Here is a 27,926-nt window from a genome sequence, read left to right as displayed (position 1 = left end):
GAAAACGACCCTGGACTTTTTTTTTTCACGTGGGTATTTATTTCTGATTTTGAGCTTTTATTTTGGTGAGTGTGAACATTACACTGCGCTGCTGTGTTGAACTTTTGTCCTCTCAGTAAAGCTGTATCAGCCACATAGGCTAATGGGCATTGGCTTAACTTAACGCCTGTAATCAGACTTACCTTATAGACCCAACCTACACAACCCGAATCCTCTTTACTGTTTATTCAGGGTTTTTTGTTAAACGTCAATAAGATGACTCGTGTGGGTGAAAGTTCACTTTTGCAGCTCTGATGTCCCTCGGCGGCTTCCTTCATTTTTCTCTTTGTTGTTATTGGGGAAATACTGTACGTTCAGGAGAATTAAAAGCCCTTTCATCGCTGAAATGAAGCTCCATCTGTCTGGAATCTGGCATTAAACGGACCTGCAGGCTAAAACATCTGACAGCTAGTTTCACTTTCTGTTAAACAGCGATATCAGTGGGACACACTTAACACGGAAATACCTCTCCAGATCAAAGGAAAAGATCCGTTTAATCTTCTACAGGTGATCAATAGAGGTATTTGGCTGTTGCTGAACACATTTTTGTCGTTTAATTACATGTTTGAAATATATTAACCCGAAAAATCAAACCATCATGCAGTTTTGACTGGTCTGTCTGTCTGTGTGTGTGTGTGTGTGTGTGTGTTTTTTTTTTCTGGGGAAAAGAAGAACCAGGTTTCTCCTCCTTCCTTTATTTCTCCCCCTTGTCCCCAAATTGGCCTTTTAATCCCTCTCCGTGTGTCGGACTGACATCAGGCCACTCTGCTCTGATGTCTTCAAGCTGACGTGTGAATCAAGAGGTTCCCCCAGCTCCTTCACCGGCCTTTGACCCCATGTTGCCCCTTCCCTGACACTGGCTAAAGAGAAGGTAGGCGTATATGATAATGGTAAGGATGATACAGTCACTTAAATGAATGTGATTTATCAAAGAATTTGAAACAATGCTTCTTAATCCCATTTTTGCATCTCAACGTTGATCTCTTAGCTTGTTTTAAATTTCTTCCCCTGTCATTTTTTGAAATTATGCATGTCTACAGTCGGCGCCACGCCTCACTGAGTCCATCTGATGCGTGTGGAAACAAATTCTTAAAAGCAGCGTGAATATGAGAGGAAGCCTGCCTGTCTGTCTGCTGAGGAGCCCCTCTGCTAAACATTTCAGCAACCAAGGAGGTATGAAAAAAAGCACCAATCAACTCAAGGACTGTACAAAGAGTGGCCTGTGGTTGCTAAGAGACAGATGCAGAATAACCTCCATGAGAAACCTGACCATGACCCTTCCTCCTCCTCCTCCTCCTCCTCCTCCCAAACAGTCTCTCCCTCTCCTACCCAATTACTCCAGAACATTAAAGCCCACCTCCGTCACATTAAAGCTGAAAGGCAGGGAGGAGAAGGAGGAGGTGGTGGAGGAGGGTGAAGGAGGGATGGGTTTTTTTTAATAGGAAACTGCACAAGAGATTTTGGATTATTCCTTTAAGTAAGAACACACAAATCTTAGATTTTTCAACAGAGAGAATGAGTGTGGTTTGGGTGTAGCAGCCAGCATGACGGGATGATGTTGCTGTGTTTTTATGCAGGCGGGTGGATGGGCGGAGTTTGGGATGGTTAAGGGAAAAAAAGGGTGGGGGTAGGGAGAGAGGAGAATCTGTCAGCCGAATGAGAAGATGAAGATTTGACAGAGAGGCGACAGAGAGTTCAGCTCATACGAGGCCTGTCGATTAGTGCGTTTGTGGCTGACAGGTGGAATCCCAGGGGCGCATCTGTCACTGCGTCTGCTGCCAGGCCCGGCCGCTACACCACCACCACCAACACCACCAGCAGCAGCACAGAAGACTCCATGATAGGCGGGGATATGCTGCAGACTCAGAGGCAGCTGATTGGCCCAGTGCAGTAGCCCTGGCCTCCCCGTCCGAGCTCAGATTAAAGCTTTATTGTACCCAGAAAGCAGGGCGAAAGTCATGTTAATCCTCCTCTAATACATCACTGTCAGTGATCTGATTTTACAACACAATCGAAACACGCTTCCTGGAAACAGCATTAATCTGACATCTGAAATAGTATTTTTTGTTTGTTTGTCGCAGTGGTGTTTTTGACTCTGAAAAGCACAGAGGGCCTCTTCTGTTGCTATGATCCATTAAGATGCAAATCTTCCTTTATGAAAAGTTTTTTTTGTATTATTTGAATGAAAAGGCAACTGGGCCAAAAGGAAAAATCATACTGGGAGTGAATGAAATCATGCCAGCAATTAAATCAGACACTATGGTGAAGTCAGAGGAGACCAGAGATAAAAGTAGGCCACAGTGATTTCTCTGAGGATGTTTTTAATATCAGATTATCTAATGAAATTAGTCCCAGGCTCTGAATACAGGAACACATGGTCAGAGTTGGGTTTGGTGAAAAAAAGGCAGTCTTAAAAATTGGCTTGATAGTTAGTGCTGTGTAACATTTATATTTTTTTTATTAGATTTAAAGTCCAGGATAATTGATACACTGTCAGTTTTATTTACAATTCATATCAGTTTTACATCAGAAAGAAACAAAAAAAAACTTTAAAGGAACCTGCACATGTACCAGATACATTAAACTGTAGGACAATAAACAAGAACTATGACAGTATTCTACATGCTTTTATAAAATCTCAACCCCTTAAGAGTTGGGAAGCTGTGTATAATGTTGATTGTCATAAACAGTTTGATTAAAAGAGATCCTAATGCTTTAAAAAAAACCTTTAAAGCCTATATTTAATTGAAAATTGTGCAAAGACAACATATCAAATGTTGAAAGTAAGAAAATGTATTGTTTTATGAAAAAAGATAAGAATAGTTTGGTTCCAACAACATTTTTCTAAGGATTGGGGCATGGACTGCAAAACACTGAAAAACTTATATAGTGCTAAAAATAAAAATGAAAATCTGGAAAAAACATCTCCTTACTGATAACATTAATTTGCAACAGGTTAGTAACATGACTGGAAAAGACGGTATAGAGAGGCGGAGTCTCAGGAGTAAAGATGGGAAGAGGTTCACCACTCAGTGGGAGACTGAGCAAATAGTTCAACAATTATAGAATAATGTTCCTCAGAGTTAAACCTCTAAAGACTTTGTGGATTTCATCATCTAAAGTGCATAATATCATAAAATATTCAGAGACATCTTTGTACAAAAGAGTTGAGGCCAAACACCAATACTGGATGGCTGTGATCTTCAGACTCTCAGGCGGCACTTTGTCAGAAACAGACATGACTCTGTCGTGGAACTCACTGCATTGGCTGAAAATCACTTTCAAAAGCCTAAGTCTGTGAACACAGTTTGTCCCTGCATCAAAAATGAAGATTAAAACTGAACCATGAAAAGAGGAAAACATTTTTAAACATGATCCAAAAACACTAGTGACTCCTCTGGGCCCAAGGCCGTTGAAGATTGACTGAGGCGAAGTGGAAAACTGTCCAGTGGTCTGAAAAATCCAAATTTGACATTCCTTTTGGAAATCATGGAGGCTTCATCCTTCACTCTGGAGAGGGAAGGGACCGCCCAGCTTGTCGTCAGGGTACAGGCATCATGAAATGATACATGACAAAAAGTCCCTCAAACGATTGAGCAGCTATATCAAGAATGGGACAACATTTCACTTTCTAAACTCCAGAAACTGGTCTCTGGTCTCGAGTGTTGTTAAAAGAAGAGGTGATGCAACACAATGCTAAACATACAGATGTAACTGTACAGTGATTAGAATGTACTCAACTATTTCACAGGATATTTCATGCCAGATGTCTTTGATTAAATTGGTTCACTTGGTTGCTTCAAAACTCTTCTAACACTTTAATGTGTTTGAAAGGATGGAAAAGTGTGACCTACTGCATGTCACATCAGGCTCCAGGAAGTATTATAAACAATTATAGATTATTCATGGTTTATAGATTAAATAAAAAAACGGTATCACAAAAAGAAGGAATACATCTCCATCAACCTGTAGAAGGGGAAATATTTGTCTAAAAGATTTTATCACTGATGTTTTTCAGTGTAATAGACATTAGGGAAAGCTGCTTTCCTTGCAGTGTCCTTAATTCCTGCATCTACTTCTGAATATCCAAGGTCAGTTTAGCTGTTGTTACAAAAGTTCCAAGAATATCGGTTGTACTGCATTTTTTATATATTTAACACCATTTTTTAACAGTACATGAATGTATAAAAGAACTGATTTTTAAAGGTATTTCATCCAAAGTGATTCCATTTAATGACATTTAAAATTAAATGTCAATACACTCCAGAGGAAAATAATAATGCACTTTAACTATTGCTGCATACTTAAAGCTACTTCTGCTTTGACTGGAGATTTTAAATTAAAAAATATGATAATGTTATAAAATACAAAGCATCTTGAAAATTAAAGCAGAGGTCTCTGAACTTAAAGGCTGGACGATATTCAAAAATCAGAGCCTTGATGTGACCGCCTGTTAGGTTTCATTGTTTGAGAGTGTAAGCACATCTGCCAAGGAGAGATTTCCCCACTAAACTCCTCACATGGTTCAGTTAACCACTTGATACCGGAGGCTCAAACGAGCAAAATTATCCAATTAATAAAAAAATACAAGTGAAAATGACCCAAACCAATAAAATAAGTCAAATATAAGTTATTTTAAACCCCTTGACCTCTTTGAGGGTTCTGGTCTTTGGGTCAGGGTTCATTTTCTATTTGTAAATATGAGGTCGTTGAAGCTGGCTCCAACTCCAGCTTCTTTTGTTTTAATTTATCAAAATGGATAATCCAACTGCTGTAATACTCAAGAGATAAAGTTAATAGCTACATAGCTTTTTTTGTTAACTTGATTCTAATTGGTTGTTCCATTGCAACATTTCATAGCAGCAGTCTGTTAATTTTTGCTAGCAGATGGTAGTTTGAAGAACAGATAGTTGCTAGAGATGTGGCTCCATTCGCAGACTTGAAAGGACTAAGTAAATCAGGTCAGTACATTTGACAACCTTTACACAGCCTTAAGACATAAATAAATGTTAACCTCTTAGTCACAAGGACCTGTCTCTGCAGAATGTGAATTAAGATAGTTTAGGTGTGGTGTGGTAGGCTAGAATTGTGTCATCTGTCAACACATGCATTTAAAACTATGTTAAAAAGAAACTTACAAAAAACATAACAAAATCTAAAGATGTTTTGCAGGAAACTTCAGTCCCCAATAATGCAAAGGCATGACAAAATTATCTTTTGAAATGACCAGAGGACGACTTTGCTGCAGATTTTCAAAACAAATGGTCATAACATGGTTCAAAGACTAAGTTTTTGGTGCATGAAATTTAATCAGCCAAACCCAAACTTACAAATATATAAGTGAGTTATTTACCTAACTGTTCATCCATTGCATGTCATGTAGACTTATATAAGCAGCGGAACACAAGGCTCACACCAATAACTGTCCATTACAGAATATTTTATGTCAATATGATGGGACAGCCAAGTTAGTAAGTACCGTAAAATATAGTATGAGTCAACCAGCACATAAAAAAGAGTCTATTTTTAGGGTGCTCCCAGGGAGAACCACCTTCCTGCATGAAGACTTTCATTGCGTTTGGCAACAAAATGTTTTTATAAAGATGTCCATTGCCCAGACCATTTATTTTACTGAGGGTGGTCTAGTTTTAGGGCAACGTCCTTATTTTAACCTTTTGGATCAACAGCAGCACATATTGAATCCATTCTTTCTGTAATTTCAGTAGAACATATTTCAAAAGGTCAAAAAAATGTAATCATTAAATCATTTATCAATGTGTTTTTCTGCATTTTGTATCAGTGACGTGCAACAGACAGGAGTGTAGCGGTTATGATACTGTGACTGAGCAGGGACAATGTACACACTTGTGGGTAATAATCTAAGAAAACACGGCTCATAGAGTCGTGTTGCTTCTCTGATAACGGAGCCTCTCTTGCGTACATTTGTCTGCCGTGTTTGCTGTTTCCTGTCGTGTACCATTGTTCCTGACAAAGATGGAAAGACTTTGGTCTCATTCTTAACCCTTCTTAATGATCACTGATCATTCATGGGTCACAGGAATATTGTCTGTGTGCTGTGACCTTTGACCTCCTGATCTCCTGACCGCCAGTTGTTTGTATTCCCTCTGATCCAAGAGACACGACAGCAGAGAATCAGGGCATTACTGAAAGTACTCAAGTTTAACTTACCACGGTTGAAGAAGTTGTCTTGTTTTTCTTTCTTTTTAGGACTGTACATCTCTGGCCCTGAGATATGTGGTGTGGGGGTTGGTATTATAATACAGTATGTCATTTTTTTTGCACGTTATCAGCCTAAAACTGCAGAAAACAGGTACAGCTCATGTTCTGTGTCCAACTTTCCAAGACACTCCACTAATTTTTTTTTGTAAGGGTTCGTCTGTTGTTTTTGAGTTTAAAGGTGCAGTGTGCAGTATTTAGCACATTTAGAAGAATGGACTTTGTAGAAATGTATCATGATATTCATAATTATGTTTAAATTAGTACATAATCACCTGAGTAGAATTTTTTTGTTTTTGTTTTTATTAACTTAAAATGAGCCTTCATATGTACATGAGGAAAACCCTCCCTGTTTGAACTTACAAAAAGCATCGGGGAGCTAATTTTGCAAGGTCTGCAAATAACTAGACCTTCTAGAGGTCTGCCCACTGATCTCTGTTATTGGTGTAAATGTGAGTGTCTTCAGTGTTTCGACAGAGTTGATGGACTCTCCTCTCTGCCGCTGCCTTAAAGGGTTAAATGTTACAGTCACCAGTGAGGAAGGTAAATCTGCTCCAAACTCAAACTGTGCATCTCAAAATGGATCTGATTTCAAACTCTGGCATTACTCTACTGAGCTGATATGTGACAGGTTAAAATACATCAGACTGATTTTGCAGGATTTATTAAACTTCCATCTGAGTACATTTTAGAACAGCAACAACAGCATTTATTTAGAATAAAGCAGATAACAGGAAAAAGCTTGATTTCATGTTACAAAAGGCAGAAGAGTTTGTTTTTCATGAAATCATTTAAAAAGATCATTTTCTATATTTATCTGTGTCACAGTAATGTTACTGCACATTTAAAGTGTTTCATTTAAAAGCCCAAACTCATAATGTCACTGTGTAAAACTAATGTAGCAAACGTATCTTAATCCACAAAGTAGCATCAGTTTTGGGTAAGGTTGCGTGCAAAGCAAGTCTCTCCATTTAGCCGTGTTACGTAACGGAGGCTGTAATCTGTTATATAATAACATAGTCAGTGAAATGCACTGCACTTAAATTGGTGGGTTCCAGGATTTGTTTTTATCTCTCAGTCAGAATTGTTTGCTCTCTAAAACATCTGTAAGATAGAAGAAATTACACTGAAAATGAAATATTGCTGACAGTGTTTAATTAACCCTTTACAGCCTGGCTGCTGACAGCAGAGCTGCAGCAGAGACACAGGTCAAGCTAGTTTACTCTGACACTATTTTAACAATGTTGCTGCTGTCAAATAAAGGAAAATGTAATCTTTTGGAAATAAAACATGTCAAGGTTGTAAGCAATCAAAATTTCTCCCCAAGATATTTTGCTGCTCAGAGTCGAGGCATTTTTTATTCAGCGCTCTGTGCATCAGACCTTCACATACCCTACTCTTTGTTGGAAAGACTTTTCTGGAGGCCATGTGTGAAGAAATGTATTAAAGAGGAAACAACAGGCTTAGAAAACAGAATCAGACATGGTTTGTCCAATAAACTCTTGAAATGGTGTTTGGGGGAAAATGTCGATTTGTAAAAATGAACTTTGATAAATATTTTCCTGCATCAGAATGGAATTGCTCACTGCACAGGACAATCTAAACCTCAGTGAAAAGTACACGTGTGTAAAAAAAAATGCAATGAAAAAGGATACAGACTTTACAATATTTATTGTTCAAAGAAAACATAGTGAGTAAGTGAGTTTAATGTAACGGATACTTTCACTTTAAACAAATACAACATGTCTCTAATCTAAACAAGATGTTGATTACATCCCGTCCAAGACGATATCTACAGATTGCTTTGCTTGTTTTACATGTATTCAAGTTATTCATCTATAAATGTATTTCAAACAGCAGGAAGTGACCAAAAGTTCATATGTGACAGAAACCACCCCAACACAGCTTTAAATTAATAAATGAACAAAAAAGGCAATAACACATCATATAAAACCATGAAATACATAATATATTAAAATAAAACATACAATATAAACTGTAAAAACTGTTGCAGAGTGTTTATTTCTCTAATACTCGGTTAATACTTCAGTTTAAGACACAACAGTTATAAATCTTCACTAAAGATAGTACAGGTGAAAATAAGGACCTAACTGATTGTTATGAGTAAAAATGGACGCCACTGCAGTTACAAAAAAAAATCATGCTAAGTTTTTTGGAATAAGTTTTACGTCTTGTGTAAAGAAGCTGGTCAAAAACATTGTGCTTGCTGCATTGGCAGCCATTTTTACCCATTACAAGAAATCCAGGACTTATTTCTGGCTCGTATCCTGAAATGAGATTTATATTTGGAGTTGTGATTGTGGCTTATGTTTAGTGTAGTGAGACGTCTGACAAGAAAGGAGACAGATATACTCAGTGAGATTTGCAGTGTATGGATATTCCTATTGACTTAAATTAACATTGCACAAATACGTACTTCACATACACACAAAAAAAACATTATTGCGATAATCTACAAAATACATTTTACCTTCAGTTCATTAAAATGAGACACATCAGCACCGTGGGATTATATCTGTTACTGTCCAAAGAAAATGAAATGACAATGACAAAATTTAAAGTCTACTCCTTGAATAAAGTTTTTTGTATTATTATTGTAGTCATGTTAGTTCTGCAAATTAAAAAAAGTATAGGCTATGTGGAATTAACCAACACAAAGCAGTTAATAATTTTGAAATGCAGGCTGATATACTTTATGTGATGTTTTACAATACTTATATATAAGAATATAAAAAGCTTTAAGTGCATCTACATGTTACCATAAATATCCAGCAGATATTCAGCTCTGTGCACCGCTCTTTAACAGGAATGTAGAAAAGGTCAGATGAATGGTAAATTAACTGTGTTTATATAGCCCTTTCTCTAGTCCTCTGACCACTCAATGAGCTTTTACATTACAGGTCACATTCAACTACTCACACCACATTCATACACCGATGGCAGAGGCTGCTATGCAAAGAGCCCATCAGTATTAACTAATCCCATTCACACATTGATAACACAGCCATCAGGGGCAGCTTGGAGTTAAGTGTCTAGCCCAAAGACACTTTGGCATGTGGACAGCAGGACCAGGGATCGAACCCCTGACCTTCCGATTGAGAGATGACTGACTCTACCACTGAGCCCCAGATAAGTCTATTTAACCTCAAGGTTTTAACCAGTGCACGGCACTGGATATCAGTGCATAGCACAGCCAAACAATGCATGAATACAGGCGCTAAATTCTTTAACATGTGCGTGGTCATTAAATGTCTGCTGCACTCATCACTCATCAGGTCTAAAGTGTTAACCACTTCATGTGAAAGACAGGAACTGTTTCTCTGCAAAGCCATATTTCAACATAGAAACATCCACTAAGACAACACACAGTGGACTAAACTAAATACTTTATGTTTCACAGATAAAAATACAACAAAAATAACTTAATTAAGAATAATATTTATTGTTTCATTCAGTCATAAACTATTATTATTTAATTTTTTTAAGTACGCACTGTTTCTATGTTTGTATATGTTCACATCATTCAATGCTATATACATAAGTAAACCAGTGCAAGCTGTTAATGCACGTTTCATAAGCTATATTATCACATTAATTTCAGCATCCGCTTCATCTGTTTCTCTTAATGAGCTGTTGCTTTATGTTTTTTTTAAATACTTAACTTCTTAAAATCTGTTTTTTTATTTAGAGCTCTGTCTTTAAGTTTGTTGTCATTGTTTTAAGTTTATGTCTATCTATGTTTCTCTACATCAAGCACAATGTAAAATTCCTCAGTATAAGTCTTTGCACACATACAGTAACTGGCTGGTAAAGTTGATTCTGATTCTGGCTTCATGATTGATTCACTGATTAACCAATGATACACAATACACAATAAACACAAACAGAAAACCATCTGTAAGTTGTTAAGAAGCTCAATCTCACTCTAATGTTTTGTAATGTCAATAACCATTAAATGATATCATGATCATCATGAGAAAAAATGGTTTTGTACTGCTATGATTATGTTAAAAAGCCTTGATTAAAATGGCAACTCGTTTGTGCAATGTTGAGTTAGTTTAGAAAAAGATGGATTGTGGAGCTGAGAAGAGAGTGATGATTTCTGTTTTCACTAAAGAGAAAAAAGCTGAGTTGATGGGGGGAGGAAGAGGAGATCTCACACTGCAGATGGTCTGTCAGCTCCATTGAAACACCCAAACACACACCAGCACAGCCTCTCTCTCTCTCACCTGCGTGTCGCTCTGATGATGAAACGTTGACTTCATCATGCAGAGAAACTTTCTGAATAAATACTTGTGCTCGCACTGAGTCAGTGGGGGGAGGTCAGCTCATCCTCATCAGACTGAATCACTTTCTGTCAGAAAAGCTTTCAACTGTTCGGTGTGCTGCCTGCTTCTCTATGCTGAGGATATTTTTGGCTCTCACAGAGGGAGAGAGAGATAGAGAGATAGAGAGAGATAGAGAGATAGATAGATAGAGAGAGAGAGAGAGAGAGAGAGAGAGAGAGAGAGAGAGAGAGAGAGAGAGAGAGAGAGTGATGGCTGTCACACGAAGAGGGAGGCTCTCAGAAACTCCCCCAGCAGGCACTGTGTGTGAGATCTGGAGGCCCCGGGGCCCTCTGGATGGCTCACTCTGAATGGGTGCCCTGGCGAGGTGACCAGGCTCATTGAGAGCAGGTTAGGAGGGGAAGGGAATGCTTTTGCTCTGCGTTTGGCCCCCTGACCCACTGTCCAACGTCTGCCTTGGCAGCTTTGAGACCCAACATATTTATTTGCGCGGCTGTGAAGAGAGAGGGCGGAGCGGCTGTCAGGATAAAGTCATCGTCCTGCTGACAGCTTCATCTGCTGTTGAAGGGCAGCTATGACAGGCGCACAATGTCTCTGCGTCGGCCGGCCCTGGGCGAAGGACTGTCATATGTGGACATGCTGGGAATCTAGCAACCATCTCCCCTCCCTCCCCTCTGCACAGCTCCTCTGACACGCCAGAATTATTTCTGTGCCCTGTTAGAAATGTTTTTCATCTCTGAGTACAAGGATGTCGACTGGGAAACATGGGACCTCTCCTCTGCTAAACATTTAGTGTTTACTTTCCTATTTTTAACATCAAGTGAGAGAGGAGATTAATATTTATCTGGGCTGTATCCGAGTGTACTTACAGATACACTTAAATAAACCTAAAACATGATAATATCATGTAGCAGATGCACCTGTGTTTCCTCTAAACTGATTGTTTTGTGAGCCTCATCTTTAAATATAATGAAATCAAAAATGTAACACTGACCTCATGGCATCATCTTCTCAGTGTACAGACATCAGAGGAGCAGGTTTGCAGATTTTGGCTGCTCTCTGCTGAGGGGCCACCTCACATGTCCACTGTGCACAAAAAACACCAACATTACTGCATGATGTGAGTGCAGGTTGAAAACAGAAGATTATTTTTGCTGATCACCTTTTTAAGTGCCTTTTCTTTAAGATTATACACATTGCATGTTTTTGCATGGATTTTATATTTCAGAGGAATAAAAAGGCTTCATGATAAAGCCCATGTGCATTACAGGAATACATTTAAATGTACTAAAATCCAAGTACAGTGAGAATAAACTAGACAATACATGGAATAAGAGATTAAAAGTGTTTTTTTAGAGAAAAGGAGAAAAAAATAAAAATAATAAAAGGAACATGTAATTTTTCCTGCTAAATATTGTGAACATACTGAATTGCATGGTTTCATCTGTTCAGTGTAAGACAGTAGACAATGAGAATCACAGCCCATACAGAAAATATTCCACTTCATAAGATGTAACTTTTATAGTGCAGCAGTGAAAGACTTTCCTTTCATTCTTTGTTGTATTAATTGTCGATATTGTGTATCTATGAAGCAAAAAGAAGGGTTACTCAAGTTTGAGTAGAGGACTGACACATTTTTTAATCTGTGAACTGTGGGCTTAGATGTAACTAAAATAATAAAAATAAATTATACTAAAGTTATTTTTTGTTGATAATCTGCCCAAACAGCTGCATGTATAGACTCAGTAGACCAAACATAGATATAAACCATCAGAAGAGCGTCACTGTAGCGGCCCAGTGCAGGTAATTGCATTAGCCATGCTTTGGGTTGAGAAGCAGTGGTGCTGCGACCAGCTGGCGTCATGCTAATATGCGTGGGGCACCCGCCATCCCTCCCTATCAATAAGTCATTATCTGAGCCGTGCCACTGATGGGCACCATGCAGCCGCTCTGCAGCTCACACAAAGAGGACGAGCCGGTTTGGTGCTGGAATGCTGCCATGTATGAGATGCTATTCATGCCACAGAGAAGCAGGGGAACTAATGCCACCATAAACCGCTTTGAACTGAGATTAGCACTGAATTTAAAAAAGTATAATTAGATATATAGATATGCTGAAACATATACATTGTCACACTCATCAGAGTCCCCTTGTTACAATACAAGAGCAGTTACTCTTTATTTTACTCAAGTATTTACTTTGTAATTTGTTCTTTTAACAATTATTATTACTGTAAAAACAAGAGAAAGTATGGTTACAGATAAAGGTTTCTGATATAGTTACAAAGTCCCTGTTAAAAATATCACCAGGAATTTTAATGATATACTGATAACTTGTTGTCCTCTAATTACATAAAGCAGTTATTTGTGCTCTGTTCATCTCAAAGCACACATAAACACATAAAATGAATCATAAATGGTAATGCAGTAAAGAACAACATTGGGTTGCATCTGCTGATCCAGTTCCAAATTCAGCAAAAGTTACATCTTAAATCTCACACCTAGCTCTAACTAAGTGTAAACTCCTGTGTATAATAAGAGGAACACAAGGTGCATGGTTTTGAAAGACGTGATAACTTGGAGGATGTGGAGAAGCAGAGGGTTTTCATCATGATATGTACTCCCGCTTTCGTTTTCCACAAGCAGAGGTAATGTCATCAGCATCGTTATTCCTGTTTGTCGTGGTGGTTGATTTCCCCACTTGATATAACTGCTACGTTACACTAGTAAATTAAGGATAGAGGCCCTACTTATCACCTCATTAAAATGCTTTGTCATTTTTTACTTACCTTTGAGTTGCTGTGTATAGCTTAACATAAGTTAACAGTATTAATCGTAGCTGTTAGCCTGTTCAGAGACATGATGTATCAGAGGCAACACTGTAACAAATACCCCATTAGGAAAAGAGCTTTTCACTGATTGGCCACAGGAAGTGACAACGTCATTTCTAGGTCGTTGTTTTTGGCTTGTTTTAGATTGTTAAGCTCTACTTGTTACGATGAATCATATGTCTTTGAGGTGCAGCCAAACAATGATAGGACTTACATTACATATAGTTAAGTGTGGAAATTTGCACCCAAAAATAAGACACAACTAATGCTGCCTTCAAATGGAACTTGTGAAGTCGTGTCGATAAGGCGAGTACAAGAAAGGATTGGCTGATAACACTGATAAGCAACAACAACATGTTATCATAGCGTGTTATCATGATGTGATAAAGTAGCCAATTTTGGCAAACATAAGTAAAGGTAAGACAGCTGGAAATACAATGTTAACATTACGTCTGCATGAGCAAAGAAAGGTTATTTTAATACTGCTTTTACACATAGCAGTATAGCCAACATTTGAACCATATATAAACTACGTGGAAAAATGTATAAATCTACAAGCATTTAAAAGCACACATCTTAGTGCTGAGATATTAGTGCAAATTGATTGGTTATCTTTTGTTCTTAAATTTGTACCTGAAAATAAGTAAATGGCAAATATGAATAAATCATTTAGATTGTGTGAACTTTTAAATCAGTCATGCAAAGTTTGTTCTAAGCTGCAAAATTGAAAATTATGAATGTTAATCAAGTACTCAGAACAGATTTTAAATAGTTGTTGAACAGAGAATCCTTCATGTCAATAATAACCTGTCCTAACACACAGCTATTTAGATGACAAACATGTCATACAGTATATCATATATTAATTTTTTTACAGTGGCAGCTTTCACAATAAATATGGTAATGTTACTTTTGAATAATTATAGGATACGGTCAGATTCTATCTTCTCCCCTCAAGGATTAAACTCTCCTTTCACTATATTTGGTGCGTCTTTTTCTGATCTCAGCCGTCTCTGAACAGGAGATATCATCCAATGTAGTTGTTTTTTGTGTGTGTTTCAAATCCACTACTGATGCGTCTACATAAAAAAAATTAATCAGCAGGTTTGTGTCCTGCAGAACTTTCTACATGTCTGCACTCCAAAAGCTTTCCTCACATTTGAAGTCTACTGTGCAATCCTTTTGAGACTTCAATTTCGGCATTCCTGATGTCCCTCAACTTCTCTTTTTGATCTTGTGTGCACACGGCACTGCAGTCTCATAAAGACATTGGAGGAGCGTTTACTTATGCTAAGTTAGGGATAGTGAATAGGGAAGCAGTGGTTATGCACAATAGAATCCCGACAGGGTGAGACAAGACCCCAATGTGAATAAACACTATTAAGCAGCAGGGATTTGGAGGTGCAGGGGCTCCTTGATTTTACAGTTCTGGAAAGTCACCAACTGCAAATGTTTTAACCTCTGAGCACAAAATACTGTAAAATGACCCTGTTCAAGTTTTAAATCATGGTTGAATGGTTTGTCACTCTGAGACAAAAGTAAGACCTGAATCTTTGCAGGTTATTTGACAGTGTCCTTTGCATTGCTGTGCCATTGCACTGGTGTCCCTAAACTAAAGTTTTATTAGAGCAGCCTGTACATAAAAAGGATGTCTCTGTACTAAACTCTCTGCAACAAATTGCTGTAAAATCTCATTAAGAGAGAAAGACAAGCAGTAATAGTGTCAAACTTCTCCATTCTCATGGCATTATTCGCCCTCCATATCCCCCCCAACAACATCCACCACCAAATCTCTGAGCACCGTCTCCACCATCAGCTCAAATTACCGTCCACCTCTAATTGATATGAACAATAACAGAAGAAAGCTTGTTAATGGTGAACATAATTGTCCCAGACAAAAGGCCAAACACGGCAGATCACACTTTACAGCAGGAGTGAGCAGGAGGCGACGTCTGGGCTGCAGCCAGAGAGCGAGCAGAGAGATTTCACAGCAGATATCCATCTAGCACCTGAATCACATTTCATTACTGAGGCAGCCATTAAACAGAACGCCCAACTCCTAAAGCTCCACTTTAACAGCTTCATACACGACATGGCACAGTGACTGTTGGTAGATTAAATGTTTATGAGAGTGCATGACAAGGGCAAACAAAGTCTGTGTGTGTGTGTGTGTGTGTGTGTGTGTGTGTGTGTGTGTGTGTGTGTGTTTGTGTTTGTGTGTGTGTGTGTGTGTGTGTGTGTGTGTGTGTGTGTGTGTGTTTGTGTATGTGTGTGTTTGTGTTGCTGTAGAAGGAGAGCAACAGTGTGTATAATCGTGTAGGGGAGACTGGGGGCAGATGCAACATATTTTGCATTTCTCTCAAGCAGTCAGAGACCACTTAAACAGGATTGACCGAATAATATCAGTTAAACTTTAACGTCTCTTTCCTGAATAAAACATAATATTCATTAAATATGAGACATCAGGTAAAGCATCTGACTGTAACTGCAACAGACCGTTATAGTACTTGAGTCCAGGACTTGGACTTAGTACATGCAACTTGACTTAAAATCAAGCTCTAGTGACTTGGGCTACTGCATGGACTCAAATGACTGTGGAAGATGGCGAGGAGGACTCTGACTTATTTTATTTATTTTAAAATTGTCTTTGTACAATGCTGGAATAATGTACTCAGTTTAGAGTGAGGGTTAGCGTGTGTTTACAGCAATTTTACAGCAAAAGGAAGCAAGATCAGTGTGACAAGTTTGAATTTTAAAAGAATCATCAAAGAGAAGACGGGGACAACATCAAACTTTAACAGACATCTGTCCAGGGTGCAATGTGAAAAGTAATGAGATGCTAAGTGAAAAGTAATGAGATGCTAAAGTTACTTGGATATACAGTATATAAGTTAGTAACGCTCCAAGATGTTTGGTTGGTTGAAATTCTGATGATAGCAGATGGGCTGCATGGGCTTTTTTGAGTTTACATACAACGCCACAACTTCATTGATAATTTAAATCTTCTGACAGGCCAACAGGATCAGTCAGAGTCTGATATTAATAAATCATATATGTTTTATACACCCTTCATAAATCCTCAGGTAGTGGCTACAGGACTTGAACTCTTCTTTGGTACTTGGACTCAACTTGGACTTGATATAAAAAATAAATCACATATAACTCATTAACTTCAGATTTTTTCTTGAAAAGGAAAACCATTGTATATGTCCAGAACTGAACATATACAATGGCTAATAGTTATATTATATGATTTATTTACACAATAAAACCACAACCTGATTTATTTAATGTTTAAAAAAAGATTAACTTATTTTTCAGGGGTTTTTTCATGCTCAGAATAAAGGCCTATGTTGATTCAGTGAACAGATGTGCAATCTCTTTATTCCAGTGTAAAACAGAAATAAAAGAATAACCTGAGTTTGAAAAAGTCCTTATGAAACATTTTTTTATATTTCGATATATCAGCTATGACAGAACATTGTGTGCTGAATCAGGTCAGTAAGAAGTCAACAAAACAAGAACCCAAACCTCTTACTATGTGAAACATGATTCTGTTTTTTCTTTCTAGTGTATTTTTATTTGGAGCTGTTTCTGAAGCTAGAGATGCTATATAAATAAAGGTTATTCTGATTATTGCATTATAAGTAATAGTTGTATGATGTTTGGTTTCTCATCTTAATCCGTCTTCTTGCTTTAAGTTGAGCATTTTCTTTGTTTTGAATCCACTTTGCCACTCACACTCATCTCCTTCCAAGTGTTGATTTGACTAATCCATTTGCAATGTTATAAAGCCTGATTAAAAACAGCACAAGCTGAATCTCCTCCATGCTAACAAGCTAACGGTAGTGACAATGCCAGCCTGTTCGTCGACTGCTTCATCTTTGCTGTATTGCCTCATTCTTTTTCTTACTGCCATCTACTGGTCTGGTGGTGTAGTGAAATTTATTTTATTGCTTCTGCACACATCACTGGCCTGATCTGCATAATCCTCACAGGACTTCAGGCTGCAATTGAAACACAGACAACCATGGGCCACAGGAACTATCTGGATCCTTAAAAAGAAGCTCCTGCAACTAAAGGTTCTTGGTTCTGGTTGAAACGCAACTTATGTCTCTTAACCTTCAGCCTAACATCACACAGTCTATAATGCGCCATATTTTTTGTTACCAAGGTAAAATATGTCTTTGCAGAGTTCAGAAATGTGGCTTTAATCATTGTTTTTGTCATCCGTTTGATTCTTGCAATTAATTACCAAGTAATAGAGCTACAATTTATTTTCTAACATGCTGATGTAACATTAATTCAGCCGCCCAGTATTGAAATCCCTGTATTGTAATGTATTCCTGTGTTTGTGCTCACTGGGTCAATTTATACTAAGGTTTGAGATAGTATGAAAAATATACATCTCCTAACAAGATTACTTAAATGCCCCAGAATATTTGTCTCAATGAAAGAAGTCTTCAATGTGCCTGCATAGGGTGGAGGGCCAGACTGAGCATGTGCAGTAAGATAAAAACTTGTTGCATCTGTCCCAAGGTTTGTAGAGGAGTGCTGGCTGGAAATCCTCCCAGTAAGCTGGACATGAAGCGAGTACAAGAAGAAATTAATAAAGGGAAAGTATTGCAAAACGGGACCTTTCTCTTCCTAAAAATCTATTTTCACTTGTGTAAAGGTTTCCTGGTGAGCTCCCGTCAGCGTGTGTTCTGTTGCTTTTCATTAGGTGCATTGCACTTGGCGGTAGGAGACATGACTGGATCCTGGTGGGGACGTTAAATGAGGTGGACAAGGCTTAAACCCTCCACTGTGCTGATAACTGGCTCACCACTCTGTCTCTGTCTGACACACTGCTGAGAGGAGGAGGGTTAACTATCAGCTATAATGTGTAACTGAAGATCAGCTCCCCCCTCTGGCTTCACTCCTCACACCCCCCTCCTCCCCAACATACACCCTCCTCCCCCACCTCCACTCCCCTTCTCTCTCCTCCTCCCCTTCCCTCTTAGCATCCCCTGCTGCTGTTGTTGGGGTGGTCTCTGCTTCTGCTGTCACCACGCCGCTGGTCTTTCAGCCATCCTGCTCCCTCCCCACTTTTTTTCTTTTTTGCTGCTCTCTTAGGCGTCACAAGATTACTGGAGCAATGCTGACATCTCTATCAGCCTGACCTAACACTCTGCCCTTTTCTCTCTCTCTCCTCTCCTCCTCCTGCACTCCAGGATCCATCACATTTGGCTCCTAGCCGCTTACTACTGCGGTAAAAAAATTAAATAAAGGATAAAAAAAATTAAGAAGAAAGAAAAAAGTTTCCTTTCCTGCAGACAGCACATGAAATAAACACTTCACTGCCTCCAGCACATCACAGTAATTTAGATAAGACTCTCCAAAAGTCTCTTTCTTAACTCAGAGAAATATTTCCAGGAGGTATTTCTGAGGCATCCACAGGTTTAATTGGTTAGCGTTTTATCTGTAGCTATGATATGTTTATGTCTAGACAGAATCCTTTAAGTCACATCATTGTCATTCCTGACTATTCTTTAAATAATTTACTGAAAATATAACTTTGAGGGAAAGTAACAGAAAATAAATTCCCTAACAGTGTTTGCAGCTTTCCTTTAAGGATGGTAATGATGCTTCATTGGTTGTTCAGATTCTATATATTCTGTTAAATCCATAATGGTGCACTTCTTTATTGGCTTTGTCCTCTAGGGCTACCTTGAGTTACCTTGAGAATCTATTTTGTGAGTTTTGTATGAAATAGTTGAACAGAGCATGACTTGAACAGTCGTAGAAAGTGTACGTATTGAATTATGTTATTCCAAACTTCAGTGTGTTCATTTTAAACAAGAAACAATCTTCGGACAAACTAATTAGCCTAACACAAGGTTTGACTGAGGCAGTCCTGTTTCTAAGCTCTGTGTCTGAACAAATATCCTTAAAATACTAATCCGTCTTGTATTTGAGCAATCCCTGTTCCAGTTTAGCCAATTGAAATACCAAAGCAATGCACCATGCTTGCAAAACTGATTTGTCTGTACAGTATATGACTATCAGTGTCATTGCCAAGGCTGATGCTGTTTTGACCGACACAAAAACATCTCTAATGCGCGGTGAGTCAAAGTCCAGAACTGTTGTGTCATTACTTGTGTCAAACAATCTCAGTGTTCAGCTGTTTCTTAGCTGGCCTAGCTTATCAAACTCACAGGACCTGCTTCTGCGTAACGTTAGGTAGGCTGAAAAGGAAGTCAGCGTTTCCCAAAGAGCTTCAGGAGTGTTGCAGCCTCCTTTGAAAAGTACCAGGCACTGAATGTGCACAATGCAAGAGTCCATTTTCAGTCGCCCATGGTGAAAATGCTAACATACAAGCAAGCACAATCGGTGGGTACAGTCTGGTAGTTAAGGTGCAGGAATGAAAACTCCAGTTGTACTATGAGATCATACTTGTGGGTTTGCGGTAAAATGTAAGTGTCACTGTTCAGAGGAGGTTTGAACATAGTCACCAAGCCTAGCAGCCTTCCACTCTGTCAAGTTTTGTTTCTCTGTTTAGTGAAAGCAGAATTTTGTCTGGTTAACACTCCTTTAAAATCAAAATGACCTGCGGCATGAAAAATAGTCTGATGATGGTAGAGTAGCCATGAGCTGAACATTTATAGCTTTATGGTGAATGTCTCAACAGCTATCATTGATTTTCATAAAATTTGTGTCATACATTCTTCAGGGTCAATTGTAATGAATTGGATGACCCACTGATGTATCTTGTGCCAATATAATACGATTTGCCAACACCAAATTTAAGCCCGCTAACACTCTTAACTCAGAGGGTGCGGTCATTAGGACTGTCATGTTATTATGAACCACTGACTGTGTATAGAAGTGATGGTGGCTCCATCTCTGCCAATTGTAAGAGGTGAAGCCAAAATACTGCTGCAATGGGCGCTGACACTTTGCACTGGGGACATTTTTTGGCTGGTGGAGACTGAGGTCTCACCCTTTCTGATAAAAAAACAACATCACACTTTTTACTTACCAACAAAACGTTCAAGATCTTAAAGCGGACACTTATGGCTATGGAACGGTCAATGACCCTCGTGTTTATGTTGGCGTAAGTGTTAGTTAGCCTCATTTGTCAACAGAGCTGTCTATCATGATGCCACATTCCCTATTTTAGCATTAAATAACTAATAAAAGTAAAGTTCTCCAAAAATTAACACCTGCTCTTAAATCAGCACAATAAGAACATAGGGCTTGATCTACTAAAGGTTTGAGTGTATAAAAACACGTGCAAACTTGATAGCACGTGCAAAGCTGATTTACTAACCGGATGCACAGAGGATTGCATCTGTCAAATGAGCAAAATAGCACGCGCAATCCATTTAGTGTGTTTGCCTTCATGAATATGCATACATGCAAATGATCAGAACCTAAGATGAATCGTCGTCTGTCATTGCATCTATGCCTCCTTCTTGCCACAATGACCGCAGCCATTTGTGCACGCTGCAACGCTGTACCAGTTTGCACCTGCCTTTCAAAGGTGCAAAATATAGACACACACAAAAACACGGACCGCAATCGGTCGCAGGTTTGATAAATCACATTGCATGTGCTAAATGATTACATTTGCATCTCCTCCCAGTATTTTGCGCGTTCTGATAATCTGCATGTATTCTGGATATTAATTTGCTTTGCGCTCGCTATCAAGTTTGCACATGTTTTTATACACGGAAACCTTAAGTAGATCAGTGCCATAGTGTACTGACAGAGAGTATGTTTTGTTGTCTTATTTCACATGTATTTGATTTTCTAGTCCATTTTCCATCTGGTATAACAGTAAATGTTTATTGATTTATTTATTGTTTATTTGTTAGGGACAGATCCGGTACTACATAGAAAAACTGAGAACCTCCATCCCATGCAGGTATCATAGTGTTTGTAGCGAATGCTAAATTTGCTAATTTGTGTTGTGTGTGAACGTGTAATTATTTGGTTAACAATGAACAGATCCCCTCAGTTTGCAACTCATGAATAGAAACGTGAGTGTTGCTTACTCTGAAGGCAGTGAAAGGCCGCTCACATTGCGGGAGGATCTGAGAAGTATCGAGAGTTATTGAGAGTTACAGAGAGTTATGGAGAGTTACTAGAGTTGCCACCTGTCCGTTCTTCCCAGAATTGTTCACTTTTTTCGCCCGCTGTCCCGGTAAAATAAAAATCTGTCCTGAGACACAATTTGTCCTGTATTTTGGGAAAAAATGAGAAAACCTCATTTGATTTGATTTTGAGACAACAGATGAGGAAGGAGATGGAGCAAATACATGCAAGCCAGCAGCACGAAAAAAACAATATACTAGTTACAATACTGACTGGGTGACACTGTCAGAGTTTGAATGGGTACGGCCGACCCATGGAGACAATTTTTACACCACATGCGTTTTGTGTCCGGCGGAAAACCCTGTACAATATGAAGGGAACAAGGCATTAGAAATCCACGCAAAAACCAAAAAGCATCAAGCTGTGGTATCAAACAAACAAAAACAGGCAGCCATTGCAGCTTTTATGACCAAAAAAGGTTCCCCAGTAGAAGACAAGATTGCAGCGGCAGAGCTTACCAGTGTCCTATGTCCGAATTTTATGTTCATTTGGTCAGTCTGAACTGGTAATAGTGGCCGAGCCCTCCACCCCAAACAATTGTTCGAGTGTCCCTTTTTTTCCACAAAAACAAGGTGGCAACCTTAAGAGTTCCAGAGAGTTCCAGAGTTCTGTGTTTACTGTAGCCGATGGGCATTTGGCATGGTTTATGCGTCTAGCAATCCAGATGTAGTAAGTACCTTTGAAGCCAGCTGTTGTGAACAATTGAAGGAGTTTTATGAAGGAATCAGGACAGATCACAACGGGCTAGAAACTGGTTTGGTTTCAGAGAGGTGTAGCTTTTTGAAAATGCGGAATAGTTAACTTGTTTGTTTAGTGTTTCTTGACCCTTAGCCATATTATTTTAGGGGATTTTCCCTGTGTGTTGGGGTGTTAAAGTCTGAACCCTTAGCCAAATATTCAGCCAACAGATTATATTTACTTGTGTTTCTAAGCTTTCAAAGCTTTTCTAATGTTTGATTGTGATTTGCTTGGCTTTTACTCTTCATGCCTGTTTATGACTCAATAATATAATTCATTAATTTATGTAGTTTAGAACATGTCAGTGATTGAGGACTGGGGACTGAAGCATAGGAGGCTCTGAAAAAGAATATAGGTACAGCAAAACAAAGAAGAAACATGAAATGGTTCATTTTTTGGACCATGAAATAAAGAAAAAAATGGAACTATGAACGTGTTCACGAACTAGTTCATTTTAGTCTGTTTGAACTAAACTTTAAGCTAATTAATTTTTAGTGTGAACCAGCACAACACTGATCAAAGTGGAGGAGGGCTTGATGACCTAAACTGCAGACGGTTACCAGTGGCAGCTCTTGGCTTCACTTTTGGTTTGTTCTTATACATTCCATGTTGTGAACATGTTAGCTAAGTATTAGCATTAGATTTAGAGGATGACTAAAACAGTCTGGACTCTATCAAACTATCCTATTATTCTACGTACATCTGTATGCTGCACTTTAACTGAGGGGCTTGACTTTTCACTGATCCTTAAGAGTGCGATACAAAGAAGCAACTTTGAAATGTGATCATGTTGATCACCCAGGAGCATTTCAGTCTTTTTGATAGCATTCAATTTGCTTATATTCTCAACAAAATAATACACAAGTTAATATAAACAACAGTATTGTTATGTTCTGCAGGCTTAAATATGATGCTGTGTGAAACTTCAAAAGAGTTCAGGAGAATTCTGCGAATTAGTTTTACAAGCTTTTTGAAAATATGGCTCACTTTCAGACCACCGGAGTTTCAAAGTGAAATAGATACAGTGACAGATGTGATACTGTTTACAGGACAGATTTTTGGCTGCGTGTAGACATGAAGGAAAATCATAGAGCATGCTTCATGATTTCATGCAGAGTATGAAGACATTCGTGTAGCCTGACCACTGCTGAGACACCATGAATATCATCTGTGATTTTTATTTAACCTTACAACCAGGGGCGCTGCTCATCATTCTGGGTCCCAATAAAATATATCACACTGAGGCTCAAGCCAACCCTGCAATTTTTTTGAAACCACACCTCAATTACACTAAAGTACAATATCTATACTTTGTTTGCTCTGAACATTTAGGTGTCAATAATCACGAATGGCATTTCCTCAGAATCATGCAATAAATGCATCCTTGCAACATTTGAACTGTTTTGAAAGCATCTAAAGGTTTTTCCGTATTTTTTCCATTATGTCATGGTTCAAACCAGTCCTCATTGATTTATGGTATTTAATATCATTCAGACATAGAATTTGTTTTACTGCTCTAATTAATGTCCTATGGAAGAGCTTTCGATAAACTGTCTTTCTCAATAAAATTAGTTGTGCTCATTTTTATTCTAAAAGAACATTTTCCCTCTCTATCTCCATTTCTTTCTGTCTTTCCTTTTATTTTTTAACAACCTGATCTAGTTTTCTTAGAGCAGATATGGTGCTTCAGAATCAGTCACTTAGCTCTCTAGATTACGGTCAGATAAATCCTGTCTACTCATGCGCGGCAGGCTAAACCATTTCGAGCATTGAATAGGGGTGAGAGGGACCTCAGACCTCACCCACATTTTTTCAAGATGTAGAATAGAACTGTGAAATGTGTTCATTTATTCTCATCATTTTACAAATTACAGTTAAAAGACAGATGCAAAATAAAAAACAACATTATTTTTGTATTTAGGCCTATTGAGCCCCCCCTCTCTCTCTGTCTGGGCCCTGCATAGTTAACTCAACTTCCCCCTCCCACCATGACACCCATGCTTACAACTTAATCTTAGTTCTCAGTAGATTCAAAAAATGAATGCCAATGTTGGTTGGCAAACATTGACTTAAGCGTATGGTTTATTAGGAGTTTGACTACAGTGAATAGAAATGATGGCACATATTTTCCTTTCAGACTTGTTATTTGTCATTTTCAGCTCACAGTCCTTCTTGTTAATGATGAAAACGCATCAAGGACAACAACCGGTCCACAGCACTGTTTGTATCCCTGAACGCAGCCTCCATGGTGTTAAAAGACTACTTGTCTCACGAAAGTGCTCATGTCAGTAAATGCAATACAGCCTTAAGAGTACAAAAGAGTATAGATAAATAAAGCTTTAAACAGTTGTGTGTATACCCTCACTTGGACAGCATGCTCTTCCTCAGTACGGCAACACTGATTAGTCACCAGAGAGACAATGACATGACTCTTAGGCATCTTTACAAACACAACTAATTTAATTCAAACACAAAGTTAGCATTTACAACCTCCGTGTGTTAAACATTTAATTGTGAATTAGAGTTTTTCCTCCTGCTTCTAGTTAATGTAAAACACTCTTATCTGCTTTGGCTCAAGAAAAACAAAAGCAGTAATTTAATTGTTCCAGCTGAATGAAGGGATTCAGACTCTGCTCTTTTCAGACATATGACCAGTTTCTCTTTTCATAAGTTATATTGCATTTTCCTGCTGAATGCTCGCCTGCTGCATTCATCCAATCACCCCCCAGTGTTAGCTTTTCAGATTTGTGAGGGGAATGATTTTCATCTGCAAACAAACTGCTGTTCTTGATAGAATTCCTCCGTCGGTCCGGCCTGAGTGTTGTTATTAAGCAACCTAAAGTGACACAGTCTGCAGGGGGGCCTGCCAGTGGAAAGATGCTTTCCATTAGCTGTCAACAATGACCACTGGGTCCACCCTCCCATGGGACTGGCAAGCAAGGCATCGTCTCATCCCGAGTCTGGCTGCAAGATCACACAGGCGCCATTGTCTCAAGCAGCCTGGGGTCTTATTGTAGCAGCGTCTCTGGGAAAGGACGAGCCTTCACGTCCGCGGGCCGCTGAAGAATGGGCTTTCTGCAGGCGAAGGCCATGAAAACTGTAAGGGATGAATCTGAGAGGCTACGGAGTAGATTTGGAAAAGGGGCACCCCTCCTTAGACAAGTTTGGAGTCCCCATCCAGACCTCCCTCTCCCTCTCGCGGTGCTGACCTCCCTTCTCCACCTCTGCTTAATAAAGCCTGGGCCTTGGTCATTATTTTGGGCAGATGGAGACGGGGGCAGGCAGTGAAAGGAGCTGGTGTCACTCCTGAGGAGAGGATGGTAGGGATGACAGAGAAGAAAAAGCGAATCAGAGAAAAGATCAAAAGCAGAAGCTCGCCTTTCACTGGCCTGAAAGCGCTAAAGAGGATAAGGAACGATCGGGCCCGGGGTCTCCTGTCCTCTCTGGCAATTAGACTCAGCTGATGGAGAGAAAGGCGTGAATGGCAGGGTTCAAGGCCCTCTCTAGGACTCACACAACGGGAAGGAGTTTTTTCCCCGACGCCTCCTTTATCTTCCTCTCCTTTCAGAGTGTCAGAAATGCAGCTGAAATATCTCTCCAAAAAGACAGCACAATCCCCAATGCCAAACCTTAATCACGGTGGCTGATGAGATTGAGGGAGGGGAGGGGGTTTGAGAGAAAACACACATTCTTTTCACAATTCATCTTTACACTTTATATGAGGCCAGGATTCAAGGAAGGTGTAGTGGGCTTATATGTGATAATTAAATTGAACAAATCCAGAGTTTATATTTTCATCAAACAAGAGCACACTCAATAAGTATTTGTAAAGTTTAAAACTAATAAACATCCCTGTTTGGTTGTGGGTTCATTTGTTTTACAGAGTGAAGATTAAAATATGTGCCCTGAAATAAAAACATTCTTCACCAGATCAATAAAAAAGAAAACATAACGATAAGTAAAAATGAAAAAAATTAAGTTGTAAAAGTGAAATCACATGTGCATCAAAGTAACAGAAAAGTAATTCAAAGAAAATGCATAATAAATGAGCCTGCATGCATCAGTAAACAAATTTTACTGGAACACCCTGCAAGTGTCTCTGATGGACAGGCGGCCATGATGGTTTTGTACAATAGCTTCTACTGTTTCATACAATTTAATATTCTTTTTTTTACTCGACGACCCTCTCGAGCACGGCTACAGCAACATGTCCCTTAGGAGCCTATTAGCATCCTCTACATATGCACGAGTTTCAATAGGCCGTCTATCATCCTCACAGAGGGACACGCAGCTTCTCCTACAACTTTAACAGCTTGTCATGAGAGGCGCACCGGGGATTTCAATTACGCAGGTCATCAGAGAGTGAAGAAACTGTATTTAGGTCACATTATTTTAATTTAAACATACAACATTTTTTAATAAAGGTTGGCAAAAGCTGTTTGTTAAATAAAGGAACAGCTTTGTGAGCTTTGTGCAGCCAAAGAGCGCACAAAGTGGACAAAGAAACATTTGGGGGATTAGATTCAATGTTTGAAGAGTAGGTTTGTCCCTGGAGTCCTCCCTTCACAGGTTTATTTTGGCCTAACAAAGATGACCCCAACCCATTATCCTCCTGCAGACACACCTGTAGAGGAGAGTATAAAGAGTGTGGACTGACCTGAGTCAAACATCAAGCTTCAAGGAGTCTCTCCACAGCAGCTCTCCACAGAAACTCCACATCCTCCTTGAAGATGACTCCCTCTGCCAGCCTGCTGCTGCTGCTCCTGCTAGGCCTCTCTCAGGCACTTCCTCTCCTAGAGGAAGGAGACACAGAGGAATTCAAAGAAGAAGACGAAGTCCCAGACACCATGGACATCAGCACCAGGATCCTGACTTCTAACAATGCCACCGATGAGATCCTGCTGGAAGGAGACCTGGTTGCTCCCAGAACCAGAAACGCCATGAAGTGCTGGTACCAGAAGTGCCAGTGGAGGAAAGCCTCCAACGGCAAGGTGATTATCCCCTTCACCGTGAGCAGCCACTTCACCAGGCGGGAGAGGCAGATGATGGACTACGCCATGAAGGTGTACCACAGACAAACCTGCATCCGCTTCGTCCCCCGTACCAACCAGTACGACTACATCAGCATAGAGAACAAAGCTGGATGTTTCTCCTCTCTGGGCAGAACTGGAGGCAGACAGGTGCTCTCTCTCAACAGACAAGGCTGCCTCCACCACGGCATCATCCAGCACGAGATGAACCACGCTCTGGGCTTCCAGCACGAACAGACCAGGAGCGACCGTGACTCCTACGTCAGGATCAACTGGCAGAACATCAACCAGCAGATGGCCTACAACTTTTACAAGCAGTCCACCAACAACCTGAACACTCCCTACGACTACTCCTCCATCATGCACTATGGAAGAACAGCCTTCTCCATTGCATACGGGAGGGACTCCATCACCCCCATCCCCAACGCCAATGTCCAGATCGGACAGAGGAGGGGCATGTCCTACTGGGACATCAGGAGGATCAACCTGCTCTACAGCTGCTAACAATGTTGCTAATGTTTCAGAGTTCACTTTTAGGTTTTTGTTGATATGTTCTGTAACAATCTGACAGCAGAATCAAGGATTAAGTCAATGAACCTGTGAAA

At 39.4% G+C, this 27,926-nt stretch overlaps 1 protein-coding gene across 5 annotated transcripts; it reads left to right on the top strand.

Moving 5' to 3' along the window:
• The first annotated feature begins 82 nt into the window (after positions 1-82).
• Positions 83-27,926, top strand: LOC117810967 (high choriolytic enzyme 1-like). 5 transcript variants are annotated; one of them, XM_034680982.1, is made up of 5 exons: positions 83-347; positions 472-559; positions 709-910; positions 1,080-1,212; positions 26,910-27,926. In XM_034680982.1, the coding sequence occupies exon 5, from the start codon at positions 27,022-27,024 to the stop codon at positions 27,823-27,825; it is 804 nt and encodes a 267-aa protein (XP_034536873.1). In that variant the 5' UTR covers positions 83-347; positions 472-559; positions 709-910; positions 1,080-1,212; positions 26,910-27,021; the 3' UTR covers positions 27,826-27,926. The 5 variants fall into 5 exon arrangements, 2 of the variants coding, with proteins under 2 accessions (XP_034536873.1, XP_034536872.1); XR_004630894.1 differs by lacking the exon at positions 26,910-27,926 and adding an exon at positions 1,762-4,204 and having other exon boundaries at positions 83-559; XR_004630893.1 differs by lacking the exon at positions 26,910-27,926 and adding an exon at positions 1,617-4,204 and having other exon boundaries at positions 83-559.

The sequence above is a fragment of the Notolabrus celidotus genome, chromosome 3 (genome assembly GCF_009762535.1).
Source record: "Notolabrus celidotus isolate fNotCel1 chromosome 3, fNotCel1.pri, whole genome shotgun sequence".
Taxonomy (NCBI): domain Eukaryota; kingdom Metazoa; phylum Chordata; class Actinopteri; order Labriformes; family Labridae; genus Notolabrus; species Notolabrus celidotus.
Note: the sequence above shows the minus strand (reverse complement) of the source record. Positions and strands in the feature narration are given on the sequence as shown.

Coding starts and splice junctions, on each gene's coding strand:
- LOC117810967 (XM_034680982.1), top strand. CDS start 27,022: ATGACTCCCTCTGCCAGCCTGCTGCTGCTGCTCCTGCTAGGCCTCTCT.